Source organism: Lissotriton helveticus, chromosome 9 (genome assembly GCF_964261635.1).
Source record: "Lissotriton helveticus chromosome 9, aLisHel1.1, whole genome shotgun sequence".
In the NCBI taxonomy this organism is placed as follows: Eukaryota; Metazoa; Chordata; class Amphibia; order Caudata; family Salamandridae; genus Lissotriton; species Lissotriton helveticus.
Genome location: NC_136070.1, coordinates 1,265,331,863 through 1,265,351,361, shown reverse-complemented (window position 1 = coordinate 1,265,351,361; position 19,499 = coordinate 1,265,331,863). Strand labels below are relative to the sequence as shown.

General features: G+C 49.8%; 1 protein-coding gene across 4 annotated transcripts in view; it reads left to right on the top strand.

Moving 5' to 3' along the window:
• The window catches only part of USP19 (ubiquitin specific peptidase 19), a 377,062-nt gene extending 366,828 nt beyond the window's left edge, over window positions 1–10,234 (top strand). For all 4 annotated transcript variants that reach the window (XM_078661825.1, XM_078661824.1, XM_078661823.1 and 1 more), the window contains exon 26: window positions 8,656–10,234. In XM_078661825.1, the coding sequence (XP_078517951.1) occupies window positions 8,656–8,790 (135 nt within the window). In that variant the 3' untranslated portion in view covers window positions 8,791–10,234. The remainder of the gene's footprint in view (window positions 1–8,655) is intronic.
• Window positions 10,235–19,499: the final 9,265 nt, after the last annotated feature.

The window sequence follows — 19,499 nt, the reverse complement described above, 5'->3', positions numbered from 1 at the left end:
TTGTTGTGTGCAGACTATGGTACTTGATTTATCATTTGAATCTTTCTCAAGAATTATTGAGCTCATAAAAGAAATCTTTGGTTCTACCCAACGGAACCGCTTATCGTTTATATCGTTGAAATGTACTGGCCGTGTAGCAATGTTACGAATGAAGTGTGTGTGTGTGGGGTGAAACAGAAACAATGGTAATTGAGTAATGTTCCCAATGGCAGGTCTACATCTTTCTGGGTGTGAATGTTGGACTCTTAATTATATTGAGAGTTGGGTGCAGATATAACAAGTGGAAATGCTTTTAACTTTGATTGGTTTATTGATATAAATATTGGTATCCTTAACCTTAAAAATAAATTGTTCTAATGAATGGTTGCTCCCACAGATTTCTTACATGAGCCTTTCCAGGCCCAGGCTCCACCCGCATTTTTCCTTATTTTTTTTTTTGCTGCGATAGCAGAGTACTAGGTAATGCTAGTTGACATAATGAAGGCCACTCAAACTCCGATAATGACGTCAGCATAGACCATCAAGGGTGTGCTGGCACCAGTGACCCCAGGTTTCTTTCTTTCCATGCCTTTACATTTAGTTCTCATTTTTGAGAGACTGGTTTGTAACAATGCTCTTCACTTTATCTAGAGTGCAATGGCATACCAACATGTATGTTGCAAAATTAAGATATGTATATAATTGTGTAGAGAGGAAGTAACTCAACTTGTCCCATCTGAAAGAAACAGGTTAGTATTAGATTCCTTACCTTAGAATATCCCCAGGCGTCAGTCTGGATCCGGAAACTTTTGCGTAGCAGTACCCCTGCGCGTCGGTAGGCGTCGTCTGCAGGCGTCCCCTGCGGCTCCGCGTCGTCGGCGTCGTGCGCCGTGATGACGTCGCTGGAGTATATAGACGCCGCCTCCGCGCGCTGACGTCAGTTCTTCTTTTTTCCGCGCCAGTTAGCGCAGATCCGAAGAGCAGTACTCCGGTCTTTTGACCAAGTTTTTTGTTAACTTCTTTACGGTGCCGGTAGGATGCCCGGTTTCAAGAGTTGTGACGAGTGCGACCGCATGATGTCGGTCACCGACCACCATCGACTCTGCCTCCGGTGTCTGGGCGCGGACCACGACGTGGAGTCCTGCGTCGACTGTCGGGCCTTGACTGGAAAAGCTAGGCGGGAGCGGTCCCGCAAGCTTCTCGAACTCCGGTTGTCGGCCCCGCGTCGAGAGCGGTCCCGGTCCGGTCGGAGGTCGAGGGAGCGGTCGAGGGAGCGGTCGCGGAGCCGCCATGGGCGCTCCGGGAGTCGCCACCATTCCTCCGGCTCGTCAGGTAAGCACAAGAAGTCGGGGCGTCGCCATCGCACCCCCGACTCCCCCCGACGCCCGCGTGCTGCGGCCGGGGGCTCGGGTGACCCCACCCCCGCGGTCCCGCATGGGTCGCCGACGCCGTCTGCCCCACACCTGTCGGTCCCTGGGGAAGGCGCGTCGCGTGAGGAGATCGAGGCCTTCCTCATTGCTATGAGGGCGAGGTCTTCTCCGGCGGGGCCTTCGGCGCCTGCGGGCCCGTCGGTCCCGTCTGGGGGCCCGAGCGGTTCGGGTGCTCCTGCCCCGGCGCCGCCGGTGGCTCCGGCCCCGGCGCCGCTGGTTCCCTCTGGTTCGTCGCCGGCTGGTCTCCCGGCCTCTCCGGCGTCGGTTCCTGTGGGCCAGCCCATGGTACCGCCCCCGCGTGGTGCAGCGACTCCGCCGTCGGCTCCGGCCGGCGTCGGGTCCCCGGCACCGACGCCGCGCGGCGCCACCCCCCTTTCCTCCCCGACTCCGGACTCGGAGCCGGACCGGCGTCGGCCGACGCCGGACCCGACGCCGATGGGGCCCGTTGACCCCGATGTCTATATCGTCGACCCAGAATATGGGTATGACGAGGAGGAGTATGGAGAGGGTTGGGAGGGGTCTGAGGACCCTCTATCCCGTGCCTGCCAGTACGATGTGGACTGGGTAGGTGATCTGGGTGATGCCAGTGGCCTGGACGAGTCGCCCAACCCTGGGTTTGTCTCTCCGTCCCCTGTGGCGTCCGAGGCGGGTGCTGCCTATTCGGTGGTCCTGATGAGGGCTGCCAAGGCCTTACACCTTGAGCTCCCCGTCGCGAAGGTCAAACCGAATATCCTGACGGAAGTTTTTAAACCGCAGTCATGCCCCCAGGAGCCTCTGCTGCCGTTTAATGAGGCCCTGACGGATGTCCTTCTGGGCACCTGGTCCAGGCCCGCCTCTGGTGCGCCGGTTGACCGGAACGTTGCCAGGCGTCACCGTCCCTGCGCGGACGACCCTGCCTTCCTGTCCACCCATCCCTCCCCGGAGAGTCTGGTGATCCAGGCCTCCACTTCGCAGTCCGCATTTCCGTCGGCTCCGCCCGACCGGGAATCAAAGAGGTACGACCAATTCGGAAAGAAAGTGTTTTCCTCTTTGAGTGCTGGGCTGCGGTCTTGTAACACCGCGTGCCTCTTGGGCCGCTACACCCACTCCCTGTGGGATACGGTCGAGGAGTGTCTGCCGCAATGCCCCCAGGAAGTGCGGGACAAGCTCACCCGGGCCTTTGTTGAAGGCCGGGATGCGGCGCGGTACTCGATCCGTTGTGGTCTGGACACCACGGACTCACTGGGACGGGCCATGTCCACTACGGTGGCGATTCGTCGCCATGCCTGGCTGAGATCTGCCAACTTCTCACCAGACGTCCAAAATACGCTTATGGACATGCCATTTGATGGCAGTCGCCTATTTGGTGACAAAGCGGACCACGCGCTGGAGCGCTTCAAGGACTCCAGGGTCACGGCCAAGTCCTTGGGTCTCTCGACCCAGACCCAGCGCCAGCAGACGGGTTCGTTTCGGCCCTTTCGTGGCCAAGGGAGAGGAGGTCCCACACGTGCTGCCAGCCACGCGGCGCAGAGCGCTCCCCAGCGCGGTGGCGCCCGTGGTTTCCGCCGTGGTGGCGGTAGAGGCCAGCGTCGTGGTCAGTCCACGCCTCCCTCCGCTGCGGCATCCAAGCCTTCCTAGTCCGAGCTTTCGGGCTCACGTGACGCCAGTGGGTGGCAGGGTTCGCCATCACCACTCCCGCTGGCGCGCGATAACATCGGACAGGTGGGTGCTGCAGCTTGTCCGAAGGGGCTATGCCCTCCCCTTCGAGTCCACTCCTCCAGCCATGCCACCGCAGAACCACCGTGTGTCGGGGGACCACTTGACACTTCTGCAGGAGGAAGTTACGGCCCTCTTGGCCAAGGGGGCCATCGAGCGCGTTCCTGGGCCAGAAGTAGGGTGTGGTTGCTACTCCCACTACTTTCTGGTACCCAAGAAGGACAAGGGAGGCCTGCGTCCTATCTTGGATCTACGGAACGTCAACGGCTTCCTCCGGAAGGAGAAGTTCAAGATGTTGACTTTGGCTCAGGTCTTGGCTGCTCTAGACCCACACGACTGGATGGTAGCGTTGGACTTGCAGGATGCGTACTTTCACATCCCCGTCCTGCCGGCCCACCGGCGTTACCTGCGGTTCACGGTAGGCCACGAGCATTTTCAGTTTATCGTGCTCCCATTCGGCCTTACCAGCGCCCCACGGGTGTTCACGAAAGTGATGGCGGTGGTCGCAGCTCATCTGCGCCGGTTAGGGGTTTCAGTCTTCCCCTACCTCGACGACTGGCTGTTGAAGGCGGGCTCGCCCCAGACGGTCGTCCACCACCTTCAGATGACGGCAGACCTCCTGCACGAGTTGGGGTTTTCCATCAATGTGCCGAAATCACACCTGTGTCCCTCTCAAAAGCTCCTTTTCATCGGAGCGGTTCTCGACTCGGCGCAGTTTCGGGTTTATCCCCCGGAACGGCGGGTCCGGGATATTCAGGCTCTGATTCCCATCTTTCAGCCGTTATCCCGGGTTTCGGTCAGGTTGACGCTGCGGCTTCTGGGGCTGATGGCCTCCTGCATCCTTCTGGTGCATCACGCCAGATGGCGGATGCGGGCTCTGCAGTGGGACCTGAAGTTTCAGTGGGCCCAGCATCAGGGCAACCTATCCGACCATGTCCTGATCTCGGAGGGCACTGCGAGACAGTTGCAGTGGTGGCTTACAGACCGCGATTGGGTCAGGGGCAGATCCCTCTCCCTTCCCCAGCCGGAGCACGTGGTTGTGACGGACGCGTCCCTCCAAGGCTGGGGTGGCCACTTGGGAGAGGCGGAGATCAGAGGCCTCTGGTCTCCGGCGGAGTCCCGGCTCCATATCAACATGTTGGAGCTGCGGGCGATTCGCCTGGCACTGAAGGCATTCCTCCCCTTTGTCAACGGGAGTGTAGTGCAGGTGTTCACGGACAACACCACCGCCATGTGGTACTGCAACAAACAGGGCGGTGTGGGGTCGTGGACCCTTTGCCAAGAGGCTCTGCGCCTCTGGCAATGGCTGGAACGTCAGGGCGTGACTCTGACGGTTCAACACCTGGCAGGTTCTCTGAACGCCAGGGCGGACGAACTCAGCCGTCGGTGCTCGGTGGATCACGAATGGCGTCTGAACTCGGATGTGGCGAGAGGCCTCTTTCAGCAATGGGGAGAGCCTTGGTTAGATCTATTCGCCACAGAAGAGAACGCGCAATGTCATCAGTTCTGCGCGTTGGAGTTTCCAAGACGGCACTCGCTCGGCGACGCCTTTCGGCGCGAGTGGAGTTGCGGTCTGTTGTACGCCTTTCCGCCTATACCACTTCTGCCCAGAGTGCTGAAGAAGATCAGGCGCGACCGGGCCCAAGTTATCCTTGTGGCTCCGGACTGGGCTCGAAGGTACTGGTATCCCGAGCTACTCAGCATGACAGTCGGTCCCTCGATCCGCCTGCCCCTTCAGGAGGACCTTCTGTCGCAGCAGCAGGGGACGGTCCTCCACCCGAACCTGTCCAGTCTCCACCTCCATGCGTGGAGATTGAGCGGCGACAGTTGAGGCCATTTGACTTGCCTCCTGAAGTCTGTGATGTCATTCTGGCAGCCAGGCGTCCCTCCACAAAGTCGGTATACGCCTGCCGGTGGAACAGATTTGTGGCATGGTGCACAGCAAAGGCTGTGGATCCCCTTTCTGCCCCTCTATCTGAGGTTCTCCTCTTCCTCCTTTCCCTTGCCCAGCAGGGCTCTGCTCTGGGCACTATCAAGGGCTATCTTTCTGCCCTTTCCGCCTTCTTGAGGCTACCTGATCAGCCATCTTTGTTCAAGTCCCCTGTTGTGTTGAGATTCTTAAAGGGCATCACGCACATGTATCCTCCAGCTCCGTTCGTGATGCCTCAGTGGGACTTGAACCTGGTTTTGACTTTCCTGATGTGCGCTCCCTTTGAGCCCCTTCATTCCTGTCCTCTCCGTCTTCTCACCTTAAAGACGGCCTTCCTGGTAGCCATCACCTCTGCCAGGAGAGTGAGTGAGCTCCAGGCTCTTTCTGTTCAACCTCCTTTCTTGTCTGTTCATCCTGATAAGGTGGTTCTTCGGACCAGACCTTCTTTCCTGCCCAAGGTAGTCTCTGCTTTTCACATTGGGCAGTCCATCACCTTGCCCTCCTTCTTCCCGCCTCCGCATCCTTCAAAGGATGAAGAGCGGCTCCATCGTCTGGACCCAAAACGTGCGCTTTCATTCTATATGGATCGCACACGCCAGTTCCGGGTGGATGACCAACTGTTTGTTGGCTACGTGGGTGAGAAGAAGGGAAGGGCGGTACAGAAACGGACCATCTCTCGGTGGGTCGTCCTGTGCATCAAAGCATGCTACTCTTTGGCTCGGAAGGAGCCTCCTGTTGGGCTGAGGGCCCATTCCACTCGGGCCACGGCGGCTACTACTGCCCTGGGCCGGGGAGTCCCTTTGCAGGACATTTGCCAGGCGGCCACGTGGGCCTCGCTGCACACCTTTGCGAGGCACTACTGCCTGGACAGTCAAGTCCGGAGGGATGGCTTCTTTGGCCGTTCGGTCCTCCAGGACTTTCTGGTGTAGGTTGTATTGGTTCGCAGACCCACCACCGGGGTTGGTATTGCTGGGGTATCTATTCTAAGGTAAGGAATCTAATACTAACCTGTTTCTTTCAGATGAACAAGTTACTTACCTTCGGTAACGATATATCTGTAAGAAACAGTAGTTAGTATTAGATTCCTTACCGCCCCGCCCATCCTCCCCGTTCTGCGAACTGATACCTAGGGTTAGGGACATCCCTTTCAGGGCCCTAGTTTCAAATGGCACCAGTGTTGGTTCTCACATGGCTCTGCGTGTTCTGGCGCGGAAAAGCTGTGTGCAAAGAACTGACGTCAGCGCGCGGAGGCGGCGTCTATATACTCCAGCGACGTCATCACGGCGCACGACGCCGACGACGCGGAGCCGCAGGGGACGCCTGCAGACGACGCCTACCGACGCGCAGGGGTACTGCTACGCAAAAGTTTCCGGATCCAGACTGACGCCTGGGGATATTCTAAGGTAAGGAATCTAATACTAACTACTGTTTCTTACAGATATATCGTTACCGAAGGTAAGTAACTTGTTCTTTTGCTTTACCACAGTTTTCTGATAGAGGCCATTCTGAAGGTGCCTAGGTAGGAATCACAGTGGCGCTAACATCCAGTGCAACTTATCAGGATAAGGGGTGCACCCAGTGTCCACTTCAAAGCATTGAGAATGATGCCCTTGGGAAGATTTACCGAAGTATATAGTGCAAACCTTTGAAGGACAGATTCAATGGAAATTCTTGGTCGAATATATTTTTTTCGAAAAGTAGCAGATCATAGTTTACTTCCTGTATGCCATGTTTAAAAATTGCTAGGGAGTTTTAGATCTGCTTTATTAGGTAGTCTGAGGAGCAAAAGTACTTAAGAAGAAAGAAACAATTCTATAATTGCTTTGACTGTGCAGGGGGAAAGGTTATTGAATGTTCTAAAAGCAGCCTTTTTACCGTTACAGTCCTGCAACCACCCTTGTATGCCATCTTTCCAGTTACCCCTACAATGCTGATTATATTTAATTCTAGAGTCCGTGTTAGCCTAAATCATCTCAAGTAGCGAGTTATTACCAAGTATTCCTTTATTTATGGCAGATGGTGACTGTGTGGAAGAGGTTTGTGTGGAAGAGGTTATTACCTTTTCACTAGGGGGAGGAGGCAGTGTATTTTGTCAGCACCTGGGATATATTGCCTACCTACCCCCTTCGTCCTGACGCGTTTACGCTACAGTAACATTCTGTGCCCAGAGCCCCCGTTTCATACCTGCCACAAACTATCTGCATTGGCCTCTATCCATGTTCCAAAGCAGGTACAAATTGACTTTTATTGTCTACAAAACTCTGCACGCGGTATTCCTGGTCAGTGGTGGACGCAGCTCTGTGTTCTTTGACAGTGAAGTCCTATTCCACAAACAATATTATTTTCCCACTGAATCAATATTTACAATATTAAATTGGTTGCCATTAAATTAGTTTCTGGGTAGGATAATGATTAACTCCATTATTTAAATGTAGTTGAAGCTTCATCTAAAAGTACATTCAATTACTCGCTTTTCTTGTTCAGAACCCTGCTTCATTCCCCCATGAACTAGTTATGTTGTTTGCCCCCTTGAAGTGAATTGGCTTCACCTGAGGAGTGCTTAGGTAACACTTCTGCTCACATCTTGGATCATCCTGTCCCTTTTAATGGCAAATTGCACGCTTTGTATTAAATTCTCTGTTGTGGGTGTGGGACACGACCACATGCAATATGGAGACATGTCTTCGTACTCGGACTAAAACGTTCAATGGCAAGTGTTCGAATATGTCTTTTGGATAAAGGATTAGGAAATCTGGGTAACCCAATCAACCCTTGTAGAATTAGGCAGTGTACAGAACAGGGTGAAAATTGTCTACAAGGGATTTATACATTTTTTCATGACATTGTTTGCCTATGTTATTTTATTTGTTGTATCCCCTTGAATTAATTTCTGATATATAAAATACAGTATATATTTTCATACTAATAGGATTTTCCGTGTGTTTCTCTTTCTTTTCTGACTCAAAATCCACATCCAATGCTGTTGTCCTGTGGACACTTTCTAGTTTGATCGTATATGACAAACTTAGTGATTAAAGTCAACAAATAACTTGAACATTGAGTATAAATAAAATCCCTTGTACACAATTTTCACCCTGTACTTTTGGATAAAGGGACATCAAGCTTTGCATCCTGTCACTGTCTGTGACAATGGCATTGTTTCTATCAAGATAAGTAAGGGAGTGATCGCATTAGCAATCTCTGTGGGTCAAGTCAGTAGATAAAGTTTTGACCAGATAAGTAATGGATTCCTATTAAAGTAATAGTTAGTCCATGGTTCATGGAGGAAGGACTTCCTTGCATTCGGAGGGGTCGCTGATTGCCTCTCCTAGAGATTTCCCCTGAACACGTGCAGCTGAGAAGATTTGATTGTTTTTCCAGACATATGGAAAGCCCCCTCAAAAACCAGGTATTCGTCTTATATTGAGATTCTGCAAACCTGACTTATCTTTGCTTCTCCCTTAGTTTGTATTTTCTGCATTTTTCCTTTATTCTGTTAGATTGTTATGAAGCTTTGTTTGGAAGAACTGTAAAAATTCAGGTGCATATTTAGCAGTAGGTAAGTTTATTGAAAAACGTGTGGATATTTATTGACTAATATCTGGCATCTTCTGGTTGCAGGGTGTCGGGCAGCTGCCATTCGTACCAGGCTTGAACCCCGAAGCACCCCCTGAGCTGGAAGAGGTTGTCCCAGAGCCCTTCTCCCATACTTCAGACCAAGATCCCCCTTACAGCAACATGGAAGAAGTAGACTGAAAAGGCAGCGGGCATGGAGTTGTTATGATCGGGCTTTAATCCGAAGTGGCTAAGTCTAGGACAGTTGTACATAGAAGTTTGGACTGTTTGATTTTTGTTTTCTTTCCTTCCGAAGACTTCAGCTGTTTCCAACGCACACAGACCTGTCCAATTTCAGAGTTGGGACGGCGCTGCTTTGTAAAAATGTATTGATCTATACTTTGTCATTAAGAGCACCCAAGCACCTTGTTCGCTGTCCACTCGGCGTGGATGGTTTGCTTTGTCTCTGCCTCACCTTCCTCGTTTTATCCCATGGATACACTCAAGAGAGCACTCGATGCCTTCGTCCCATCCACCCGTCACCATTGTATTGGAAGCTTCACGGTATCCATGTAATCAGTGGCATTGCTGTTTCTCATTTTTTTTTATTTGTGTTCTCTTCTGCCATTGGTGCTTCTGCGTGACCTGTATTAGGAGAGAGCACAACTTAGTAAATTGTGTGACTGACTTTGTGAGAGGTCACCAAATCCATGCTACAGCGCTACTACGCGGACCTTTTGGTGCTCCTGGACTTCTGTTCCTACTGGTTGCACTCTCCAGGTTGAGTGCTACTGAAAGGGACAACGCTGAGTGTCTGAGACAGATTTCAAACAATCTGCCCTGCATTCATTTTCACCAGTCGAAATAAAGCCGAACAAGAGGGGGATATCATGGCATGGAGCGAAGGGCAATTGCACTATATTGAAAGCACTACAGAATTCAGCAGACCAACTGGCGTTTAATGAAATATGGTGAGATGGTGGTTTCTTGAAGGACCTGTTGCTAATTGATGAGGTATAACCTCAAAAGTTTCTTGTTTCTTAGTTGTGGTAAGTGTGGGGCAAGCTAGGAGTGTATCCTGCCTTCTGCAAGATGAGATTTATTTTTCCTTTTTGGAGCCTGGCACTATGGGGAAGATGTGATGCTTTGTGATGTTCTTGTGTTTCCTTCTGAAAGACGCTGTCAATGAGGTGTGAACCAACCATGGATTCATTGCGTGCTGTCCGACCATGCTGCACCGGTCATGCATACTGCACGGATGATGCATCACCACGTGGATGGTCTGTTCCAGGTTTTTTTTGCCTTGTGGACCATGCTGGGTTTCATGGACGAGAACGAGTAAAGAGGCAACAGCAGATGCGCGCACCATCAGCCAAGCATTGAAGACCTCGTCCTCGTTTGGCCAGTGGCAATGATGGTGTGTTCTTTGTACCAGCTGCAAGAGTTTAGCAAAAGCCCCAAAAATTCCAGATAAGAAATGATAGCAAAATAGTATATTGTGTCATGGAAGGCGATGATGTGGCACTGGGGAGGAGTATGACGCAGATGATATGTGCATGCATTTTGTCTTACAGATAATGTGCATCTCTGGTTGTGACGCGCCAGTTAACTTTAAAGTAATAAAATGGTTGTCAGATTCTGAAAATGGCCAAAGATCCATTCTTAAATCATATCTAAATTAAGAAAAATGTTTTTTCCCAATTTGCACTCTCCATGCAACACGCTTCTAGTAGTTGGTCAATTCACCACTTGAGTAAGATTTTTTTTTTAACCCGTTCAAAAAGGCTGCCATTTTGAAGACCGTTTACAGGTGTGGGGTCTTAAGTGCTGCAATGTTGATGGATGCATGACTTGCCCGCGCACACCTTACCTACAACACTGCAGATGTCATGACTACTTCAGAATGACAATTATCTGAAGCAGAAGCGATTAGGTATCTCATTGATGGTAGTTGTCGTTGGTTGGACATCTCTTGCTGATAATCACACCCATGAGTTGCAGTGGTAAGCTTCCTGGGGGGAAGGAGCTTGTGCCAGGGTGGTTGTCGCTACCAATACCTGAAATCTGACACAACCAATCCTCAATTGATCTCTTTCAATAAAGTTACCAAGTTCTGGACTTCAACAGGAAAAAAAATAAAGTCCCACTATTCACAGCCTTTATTAAATACAATAGGGAGTAATTGCCAGGGTTTCCGCACAGCGTGGTCTGACGGAATAGACCTTTTTAAATTATTATTATTATTTTATCTCAACGGTTTCTTGCAATCAGTTCTGCTACGTCTCTGCAATTTCTTTCCGGGGTTCACAGTTCAGGAAATGAGAGATTCTGTTGCTGTGTTTACTCAATTGATTCCTCGTCTATGGCTACTCTCCGGTAGCTGTGATCCGACCGAAACCAGCGCCCTTCTCCAAAACATAATATGGGCAATCTTCCTATGGTGCTTGGCTCTTCTTGGATAGTCGAAGTGTTACACAAAATGTAGCAATTCCTGTTACGCCCAGTTCCTTCAGCGTTGAAGCTGCTTCCCGTTTTTAAAAAGAACATGAAGACACCCCCTCGCCCACTTAATGCAGTGCTCAGTTATACATATATCCTTGGCGCAAAAACTGCTGCGTTGTGTAGTCAAAATTATGACTTGTCCTTGGCCTTTCGGGATTCTGTGGCATGTTTGTGTCTGTGTTCCAGGCCTGTGTGTTGTTAAGTCCATTCATCTGCCTTTAGGGAAAACATTTGCCAGTGTTCCTCTGCATCCCATTAGTTTTAAATTATTTTTACTGTTCTCACCAGGGACTGCGGTCCTGCACTTTGACCGCCAACTGAACCTGTTTTCAGAAACTGAATGGTGAGATATGTTTTATTGCAGCTTATCTGCTGCTTATTTCCTGGCCAACCATTCAGCATTGCTGTGTCAACTGCAGGAGTGTATCTTAAATGGATCTTAGTTTTCATTATAAAATTTTATGATATCGAATTTATGATTCGCAGAAATAATCCAGTGTGTTTTTCCGAAAGCTATTAGAGATTGGGTTGTGTTGACTGACATGTTTTTGGCAAGTCACACCTGAGCCTTGCCATATGAATCCTCCTTAGCATTGTCTGCAGGTTTCTATGTTCTGGTGATCCACTAGGTCTATGTTACCCGCAGTGTAAATTTATTGTGATCACGTAAACTATACTTGCCTGCTGTCTTTGGAAAAATTGATGGCTCAACCACAGGATTTGGCCCGGCTTGGATGAAATGAAATGAAATGAAATGAAATGAAAATGCGATTTATAAAGCGCGAAATAGTTGCCCGGAGGCGTCCAAGCGCTAAGACTGCTGGAAGTTTTAAACAGAGAATAAAAAACCAAATAAGACCAACAAACAAAATTTTTTATTTATTAAACAGAAAAGTTTTCAGGTGTTTCCTGAAAGAAGTCAGATCTGGGTTGGACCTTAGTTGAAGGGGTAAGCTGTTCCACAGCTTCGCAGCGTTCAAGGAAAAAGAGCGGCCTCCTGATCTAGCCCGGTTGACTTTGGGCACCGTAGCCAGGAAGGCACTAGCTGAGCGCAACTGTCTTCTAGGGAGATATGGAGTGATTAGGGAACGACTGATCAAAGGGCCAGTTGACCAAAATGACTGATGGGCAATACAAAGGGATTTAAAAGCAATCCTGTCTCTCACAGGAAGCCAGTGCAGTCTTGTCAATCCGGGTTTAGCGGAGGACCTACGAGGGATTTGGAGTAGAGTCCGGGCTGCACAATTTTGGATCACTTGTAGCTTCCGCAGTGTGAAGTCAGGGGCTCCCGTACATACGTGTGCCACTCTGTGTCTATTCACTCTGCATACAACTTTGATGTGCACAAGTTTTCGTGATGTGGCAGCAGGAGATTTTGGAATAGTCCTTATTGGGAAGAGAGAGGACCATGTACGCCTGACCTTTTTCCATAATGAATATTTCAACTGGAGACCTCATGTTGCCCTTTAAAAATCCTAAAGATTATTGCTTTAAAAAGGTAGCACCGTTGTAGCCACTTTATTTCAGCTAAGACCATGGGTTTTTTCAATTTGCCATTTGTTTGATGTTTTGAGTCATAGAAACTCATAACCAGACTACAAGACTACAGTTGCGTGCCGCAGAAGGCAGCATTCCACTTGTGCGTATGGTTCAGAGTACAGAGGATATATATATATATATATATATGAATTTAGAAGCTACAGAATCTTATGCAAGCTGCACGACGTAGCATAAAATGTGGCTTTCTTCACTGAGTCCTCAGTATGCAAGACCCTGATCTCTGACCCATGGTAGACCGTGCAGAAAAATGCGCACATGGAGCAAACGCAAGCTGATGCCTGGTATATATGAGGTAGCTGAAATTGCTGATCTGTATAGTGAAATAAATCTCCCCGGCCGCCTCCCTCATCGGAGAGGGCTCATTGGTGAGTGCTTATAGGCAGCACTTGGTCCCACTTTTGATTATCAGCTGCCTATTTCCATGCAGTATCAACTGTAGAAAATATAGCTGTAAACAGTGGGCCACGAAATATAGCGGTGTGTGGGAATGTTCAGGCACTGCTGATCTTTTTTATATTCGATAACCACAAAAAGGGATGTTGGCCCGGCGCTCTAGTTGTGCTTTAACAACTCGGCTCTGAGCCGGCAAGTCACATGAATTTTTTTTTAATTCTGTTACATTGTGTGTAAAATTTGTTGCAACTGGGTCGTTGATTGCTGCTGTTAAAATGTATTTAATAACAAATAAATTTTAATTGTGATGTATGCACATGTTGTCTGCCTTGTCAGCACGCTTCCTCGTATGCTATTTGCTGCAGGTTTGTGATTTTGCTTTGCATCATTGTGCTAGTATATGTAGGTTGTGTTGTATGTTTAGGTTGTGGTGGTCTCCAATATACACTACTCTTTGTATTTTGCCATCTCTAGAGGAAAGGGTTTAAACCTTTTACCCTTTAAAATGATCCTAAATTGCAGCTAATGTAATTATAAATTACTTCTTAACTTTTTCCCTAATCTACCGATTACCGACTGTTCAGGTAGTTTTTAACGCCAGGCACTTAATGAGTCAGATGTGGTTTTCAGGATCTAGCAAAAGACTAGGCAGGAGCATGATGGAAGGTAATGTACTTCCGGGTCAGGATTCAAGGGGATTGCACTGCCTGGAATGAGGGTGTGTCCATCTCAGATTATGCAAATCCCACCCACTTTTGACTTTGATGAAAGATTCCCCAGTACAGTACTAAGGTGCTGTGGGTCTACAAGTGAACAGTGATGGTGCTGCTCTCTTATGCCTGATTAGCATTTGAAGTTCCAGCGCAATTGCCGTACCGCCTAACCTGAAAACACTGGTTGATTGCGAACTTGTGCTAAAGCTATTGAGACTTTCCTAATATTGTGCTACAAAAACTGCTCTTGCGCCCTGTGCTGCAGCACAAATCCGATTTGGTTAGCACAGCAGAAGTGTGATTCGAAAATTTACTACAAATCCCTTCTATACAGCGGCAGTGTGTGAACAAATTGGTGGCCTAGTAAAACTGCGTTGGAGGGTGTGTATAGGTTCAAATATTTACTAAAAGGGAGGAATGCCCGACCCACGCAATAGGAAAGTGTACTGAAATTGGGCTTCTGTGTCCATTGTATAGACAACTGATGGTAGGATTTGGTGCCCTTCACCTAGTACAACCATGTTCTGCATTCTGTTTCTACCCTACTTTATAAAATAGCTGCCAAAAATGGTTAGTTCTCCGTGCTGTATTGCATTGGTGCTGTATCTGTGTGTTACAACAAAAGACAACTAAATCAGCAGAAATAGAATTATTCTGGGTCTTTCATCCAAAAAAAAGTATATAAATATATTCACAAAAAAACAATGGTTGAAGTGGTGTTATATGATGTAATTTCAGACGTCACCAGTGATTGAATTATCAATTCTGTCATTGAACATGTCATGAGTGTTGTAAGGGTAACAGCTGTGCATTGCAAGGGGGCAAGTTATAGTTTCTTTATGGTGCAAGTTATAGGTACTTCATTTAACTATAACTGCTGAATTTCAGTTTTTATTTTTTTTATTTTTTTAGTTTAAAATGTTTTTGTAAGTGACATTTTTACCTACCTATAACATCACTTTAACATTTGGGTTGATTTTAAAGAATATGTAGGGTTTTTGTAACTAAGTAATAGCTTATTACATTACCTTACTATACCAACCCCACAGTGCGGTTGGCCCTCTACCTAATGCTCTCCTATGGGCAGACAACTCCACACACGGCCTTGGGCCAGGTGTAGAGTCTATCCTGTGGCCCAGCCCTGTGCCCAACATCCCCATGGGGCAACTAATCTCCACGGCTGAGCAGTCCCCTGCCGCCGCCCCCCCCCCCCTCTTTTCTTTGATGCCATAGAGCTGCGGTTTCCCCGCCAATTTACATGTGGGCCGTGTCTGGCAAGAACGAACACACACACACAACAAATCACACACAAAAATCACTTTTCTGAGTTAAGTCTAGGTTCCTGCTAAATTTGGTGCGAGTCATTCAGCTTTTTTCTGAATCACTGTTGAATTCCCCGATGGCAAATTTCCTGTGGAAAACACTTTTTCCCCCCCTCCTTTTTCTAGGTCCCTGCGAATGTTTCCAGGAAGGAGGTAGGGTGGATGAGCCTTTTCTTTTTTTGGAAAGTTTTGGTAAGATTTGTCAAACTGTGCCAAAGTTATTAGCAACCCAAAAAGTACATTTCCTCTGGAAACATGGTCCTAACTTTAACTGTCGCTGGGGAATGGATATATGGCTTTCATAACGTCACCTAGTATTCTCCTCATTCTTTCTACATCTTTCCTAACTTCGTTCTCTGTCTTCAGTATTTCAATATCCTTGAACAGAGTGGGGCCTATGCAAATTTTCTTGGCAGTCATGGCATAGTGCATAATGTACCTGGGGCTCCAGACAGAAATCCTCTGGGACCCTACACCACCCTGTTGAGAATGAAGTCATATCCGAAGCATTCTATGAAACTGCCATTTTCCCGGGCACAGCATCAGGGGAATCTCTCAGATATGGTCCAGATCTCTCTTCCCAAACCAGATAGCTCATTAGTGACAGATGTGTCACTCGAGGGATGAGGTGGCCATCTGGTGTCATGTAGTTCCTACTAATCTGTAGAATCTGTGCATTGTTTGAACAACATAAACTAAGGGCTTGGTGCCAAGACTGATTCCGGACACCCCTGCAGGATATGTTGGCCTATAGATCAGTTTGCTCCCAGTGCCACTGTACTCACATCCCCCCCCCCCCCCCCCCCACTCCCCCCTACCTACCAGGGAGCGAACTGTTTCTGGCAACCACTGAACATGACAACCCTGATTCCTCAGGAATAGTGGAAACATTACAGAACCTTTCGCTCAGTCACTTGTGCTCACTTGTCCTCGGAGAAATATACAGAGAATACACACTGGGACGTTTTCAATAATATTTATTGAACCAGTGTTATTCTTGCATAAAATACTTGTGCTGCAATAATTAGAAGACAGAAGCAGATAAAGGAGATTACAAGCACCAAAAGAGTGAACAGTAGATGCATTTCTACCATGGTGCATCAGCAGTGAATATATGCAGGCATATTTGCAATATGGTAATCTAACGTACTCCTACGATGCAGACCCTACTTGCGTACCTAGAGTGTGTGTAGTTGTAGAGCCAAGAATCCCTCCAAGGGATGATCCAACCCCATTACCTGATGGGAGAGAGTGAAGGACTCGGTCTTGTTCTCGGGTTGGACACCCCTTATGGAATGTCAGACCGGTGCGTGAGGATTTCTCAGCAGGCATGAACCTTCGGTGTCAGCAGAACTGCCTCCTCTACCAATGTATTGGGATGCCTCTTATTTATAATAAAAAGCAGCCTTCGCTATGTGCGCACTAGATTAGTGATGTTATGGATATGCAGATAGCGCTGTCGCCTTGTGGATGAAGATAGGACTCTTTTGTAGCTAGTGTGTAGAGAGGCCTAATACATGATGTTCAAGGCATCGTGATAATGTGCGTAGCTGGATGTAAAAACAAAGTAGTTTCAGAGAAACTAATCCAACATTGTTGTGCATGCAAATTTATGCAAGAGGTCACTGCTGAAATGTTATTTTCTAGGACAATGTAAGGAATAAGCTGCTGCGCTACTTGGGCCTAACTCGGGAATATAACATTGGGAGAGGTGGAGGTCAGGGGACACTGATGTCAGGTAGAGTTGTGGCTCCCCATCAACTTGTTGGAGCTTTAGCCGATCCGGCTAGTACAGAAGGCATTTCTTCCCTCTGTCAAGGGGAAGTTGGTGCAGATGTTTACGGACAACACACCAGCCATGTGATACTGTAACAAGCGGGGCGGTGTGGTCCTGGACCCTTTTTCAAGAGGCTCTACTCCTCTCAATATAGCTGGAACAGCAGGGTGTGACCCTGGTGGTTCAACAACTGGCAGGTTCTCTGAATGCCAGGGAGGACAAACTCAGCTGTCGAAGCCTAGCGGATCACAAGTGGTGTCTGTAGTCTGAGGTGGCGCAAGGTCTCTTTCAGCAGTGGCGAGAGCCTTGGTTAGATCTGTTCACCTCTTAACAGAACGTGCAACGTAAGCAGTTTTGCATGCTGCAGTTTCCAAGGTGGCTATCATTCGGTGGCGCTTTTTATCGCGAGTGGCACTCAGGCCTCCACTGCTGCCAAGAATTCTCAAGAACATTAAGAACGACTGGGCCCAAGTCATACTTGTGACTCCAGGCTGGGTTTCAAAGATTCTGGTATCCAGAACTTCTTGGAATGAGCATCGATCCTCCGATCAGGCTACCCCTTCAGGAGGATCTTCTGTCGCAGCAGCTGGAAAGGGTCCTCCATAGGAACCTGTCAACTCTCTGCCTCCCTGCATGGAGCTTGAGTGGCGGCAGTTGATAGCTTTTGACCTTCCTCCCGAAGTGTGTAATGTTATCGTGGCGGCCAGGTGGCCCTCCACTAAGGCTGTATACACCTGCCCTTGGCAAAACTTTGTAAAATATTGTACAGAAAGGTCTATAGACCATTTTTCTGCTTCTCTATTTATTATTCTTCTTTTTATCCTTACTCTTGCTCAGCAAGGTTCTGCTTTGGGTGCTCTCAAGGGTTATCTTTATGCTCGGTCTGCTTTTTTGCGGCTTTCAGACCAACCCACCTTGTTCGAATCCCTTGTTGTAAATAAGTTTCTAAAAGGGTTGCATATGTTTCCACTATCTGAAAGAGACACGTTAGTATTAGATTCCTTACCTTAGAATATCCCCAGGCGTCAGACTGGATCCGGAAATTTTTGCGTAGCAGTACCCTTGCGCGTCGGTAGGCGTCGTCTGCGGCTCTGCGTCCGTCGTGGGCGCCGTGATGACGTCGTCGGAGTACTTAGACGCCGCCTCCGCGTGCTGACGTCACCCCCTTCTTTTTTCCGCGTCAGCAAGCGCAGATCTGTAAAAAGCAGTAACCCTAGTCATTTTGTGACTAACTTTTTTGATCGCTTTTGATCGTTTCTCAAAGTCTTCGACTCCGAACGGTGCCGTAGGGATGCCCGGCTTTAAGCACTGCGATGATTGCGACTGCCTGATGTCGGTCACGGATCCTCACCGCGTGTGTTTATCTTGTCTAGGCGTCGACCACGACGACAAGGCCTGCTCCGACTGCCGGGCCCTCTCTTCGAAAGCCAGGCGGGAGCGGTCCCGCAGGCGACTCGAACTCCGGCAGTCGGTCCCGCGGCGCGAGAGGTCCCGATCCCATGGGAGGTCGAGGGACAGGTCGCGGGCTCGGAGCCACCACAGTTCCGAGAGTAGGCCGCACTCCTCCGGGTCGAAGTCGTCGTCAGGTAAGAGGCACAAGAAGTCCAAGCGGCGTCATCGCTCTTCGGACTCCCCCCGACGCTCGCGCGATGCGGCCGGGGGTTCGGGTGACACCACCCACGCGGCTCCGTCGGAGTCACGGGCACCGCGTTGAGCCCCATACCCTACGGTCCCTGGGCTTGACGCGACGCCGGAGGAGATCCAGCGCTTCCTCATGGCCATGAGGAACCTCTCTCCTCCGACGGGCTCCCCGGCTCCTTCGGGCCCAGCGGACCCGTCTGGGGCCTCTAGCGGGTCGGGGGCTTCGGCCCCGACGCCGCCGACGCCTTCGGGCCCGGCGCCGCTAGGCCCCACTCTCCCGACGCCGCCGGCGCCTTCGGGTCCGGCGCCGCAGGGTTCAGCGCCGTCGGCGCCTTCGGGCCCGGCGCCGCAGGACGCCGCTGGCCCTCCTTCGGGATCTGGTTCGTCGCCGGTGGACCTTACGACCTCCCCGGCGTCGGACCCTCAGGTGTCGCCTCCGGCGCCGTCTTCGGGCGGCGCCGTCCCCGGTTCCACCTTCGTTCCTGTTCAGACGTCGGGACGGCCCCGATGGGCGCCGCTCCAGACATCGTTTGGTGAGTTTCACTTCTATGAACAGGCCCCATTAGTTGAGAACCCTGAGTTTCAGGAGATGGGTGATGAAGAGGACTGGGAGGGGTCTGAGGACCCTCTGACCAGAGAGTGTCAGTCTCATGAGGACTGGGCAGGAGACCTTGGGGAGGCCAGTGGTCTGGACACCTCTCCAGACACTGGTTTTGTCTCCCGTCCTACCGTGGCTTCGGAGGAGGGGGCTACATATAGTGTGGTGTTGATGAGGGCTGCCAAGGCCTTGGGCCTTGATCTCCCCGTCGCGGCCGTGAGGACTAACCTCCTCACTGAGGTCCTTAAACCGCAGTCAAGCTCGGCCGAGCCTCTGCTGCCTTTTAATGAGGCCTTGACCGACGTTCTTCTGGGCACTTGGTCCAAGCCCGCTACGGGTTCGCCCGTAGATAGGAACGTGGCCAGACGCCACCGCCCAGCCCCGGGCGACCCATGTTTTCTGTC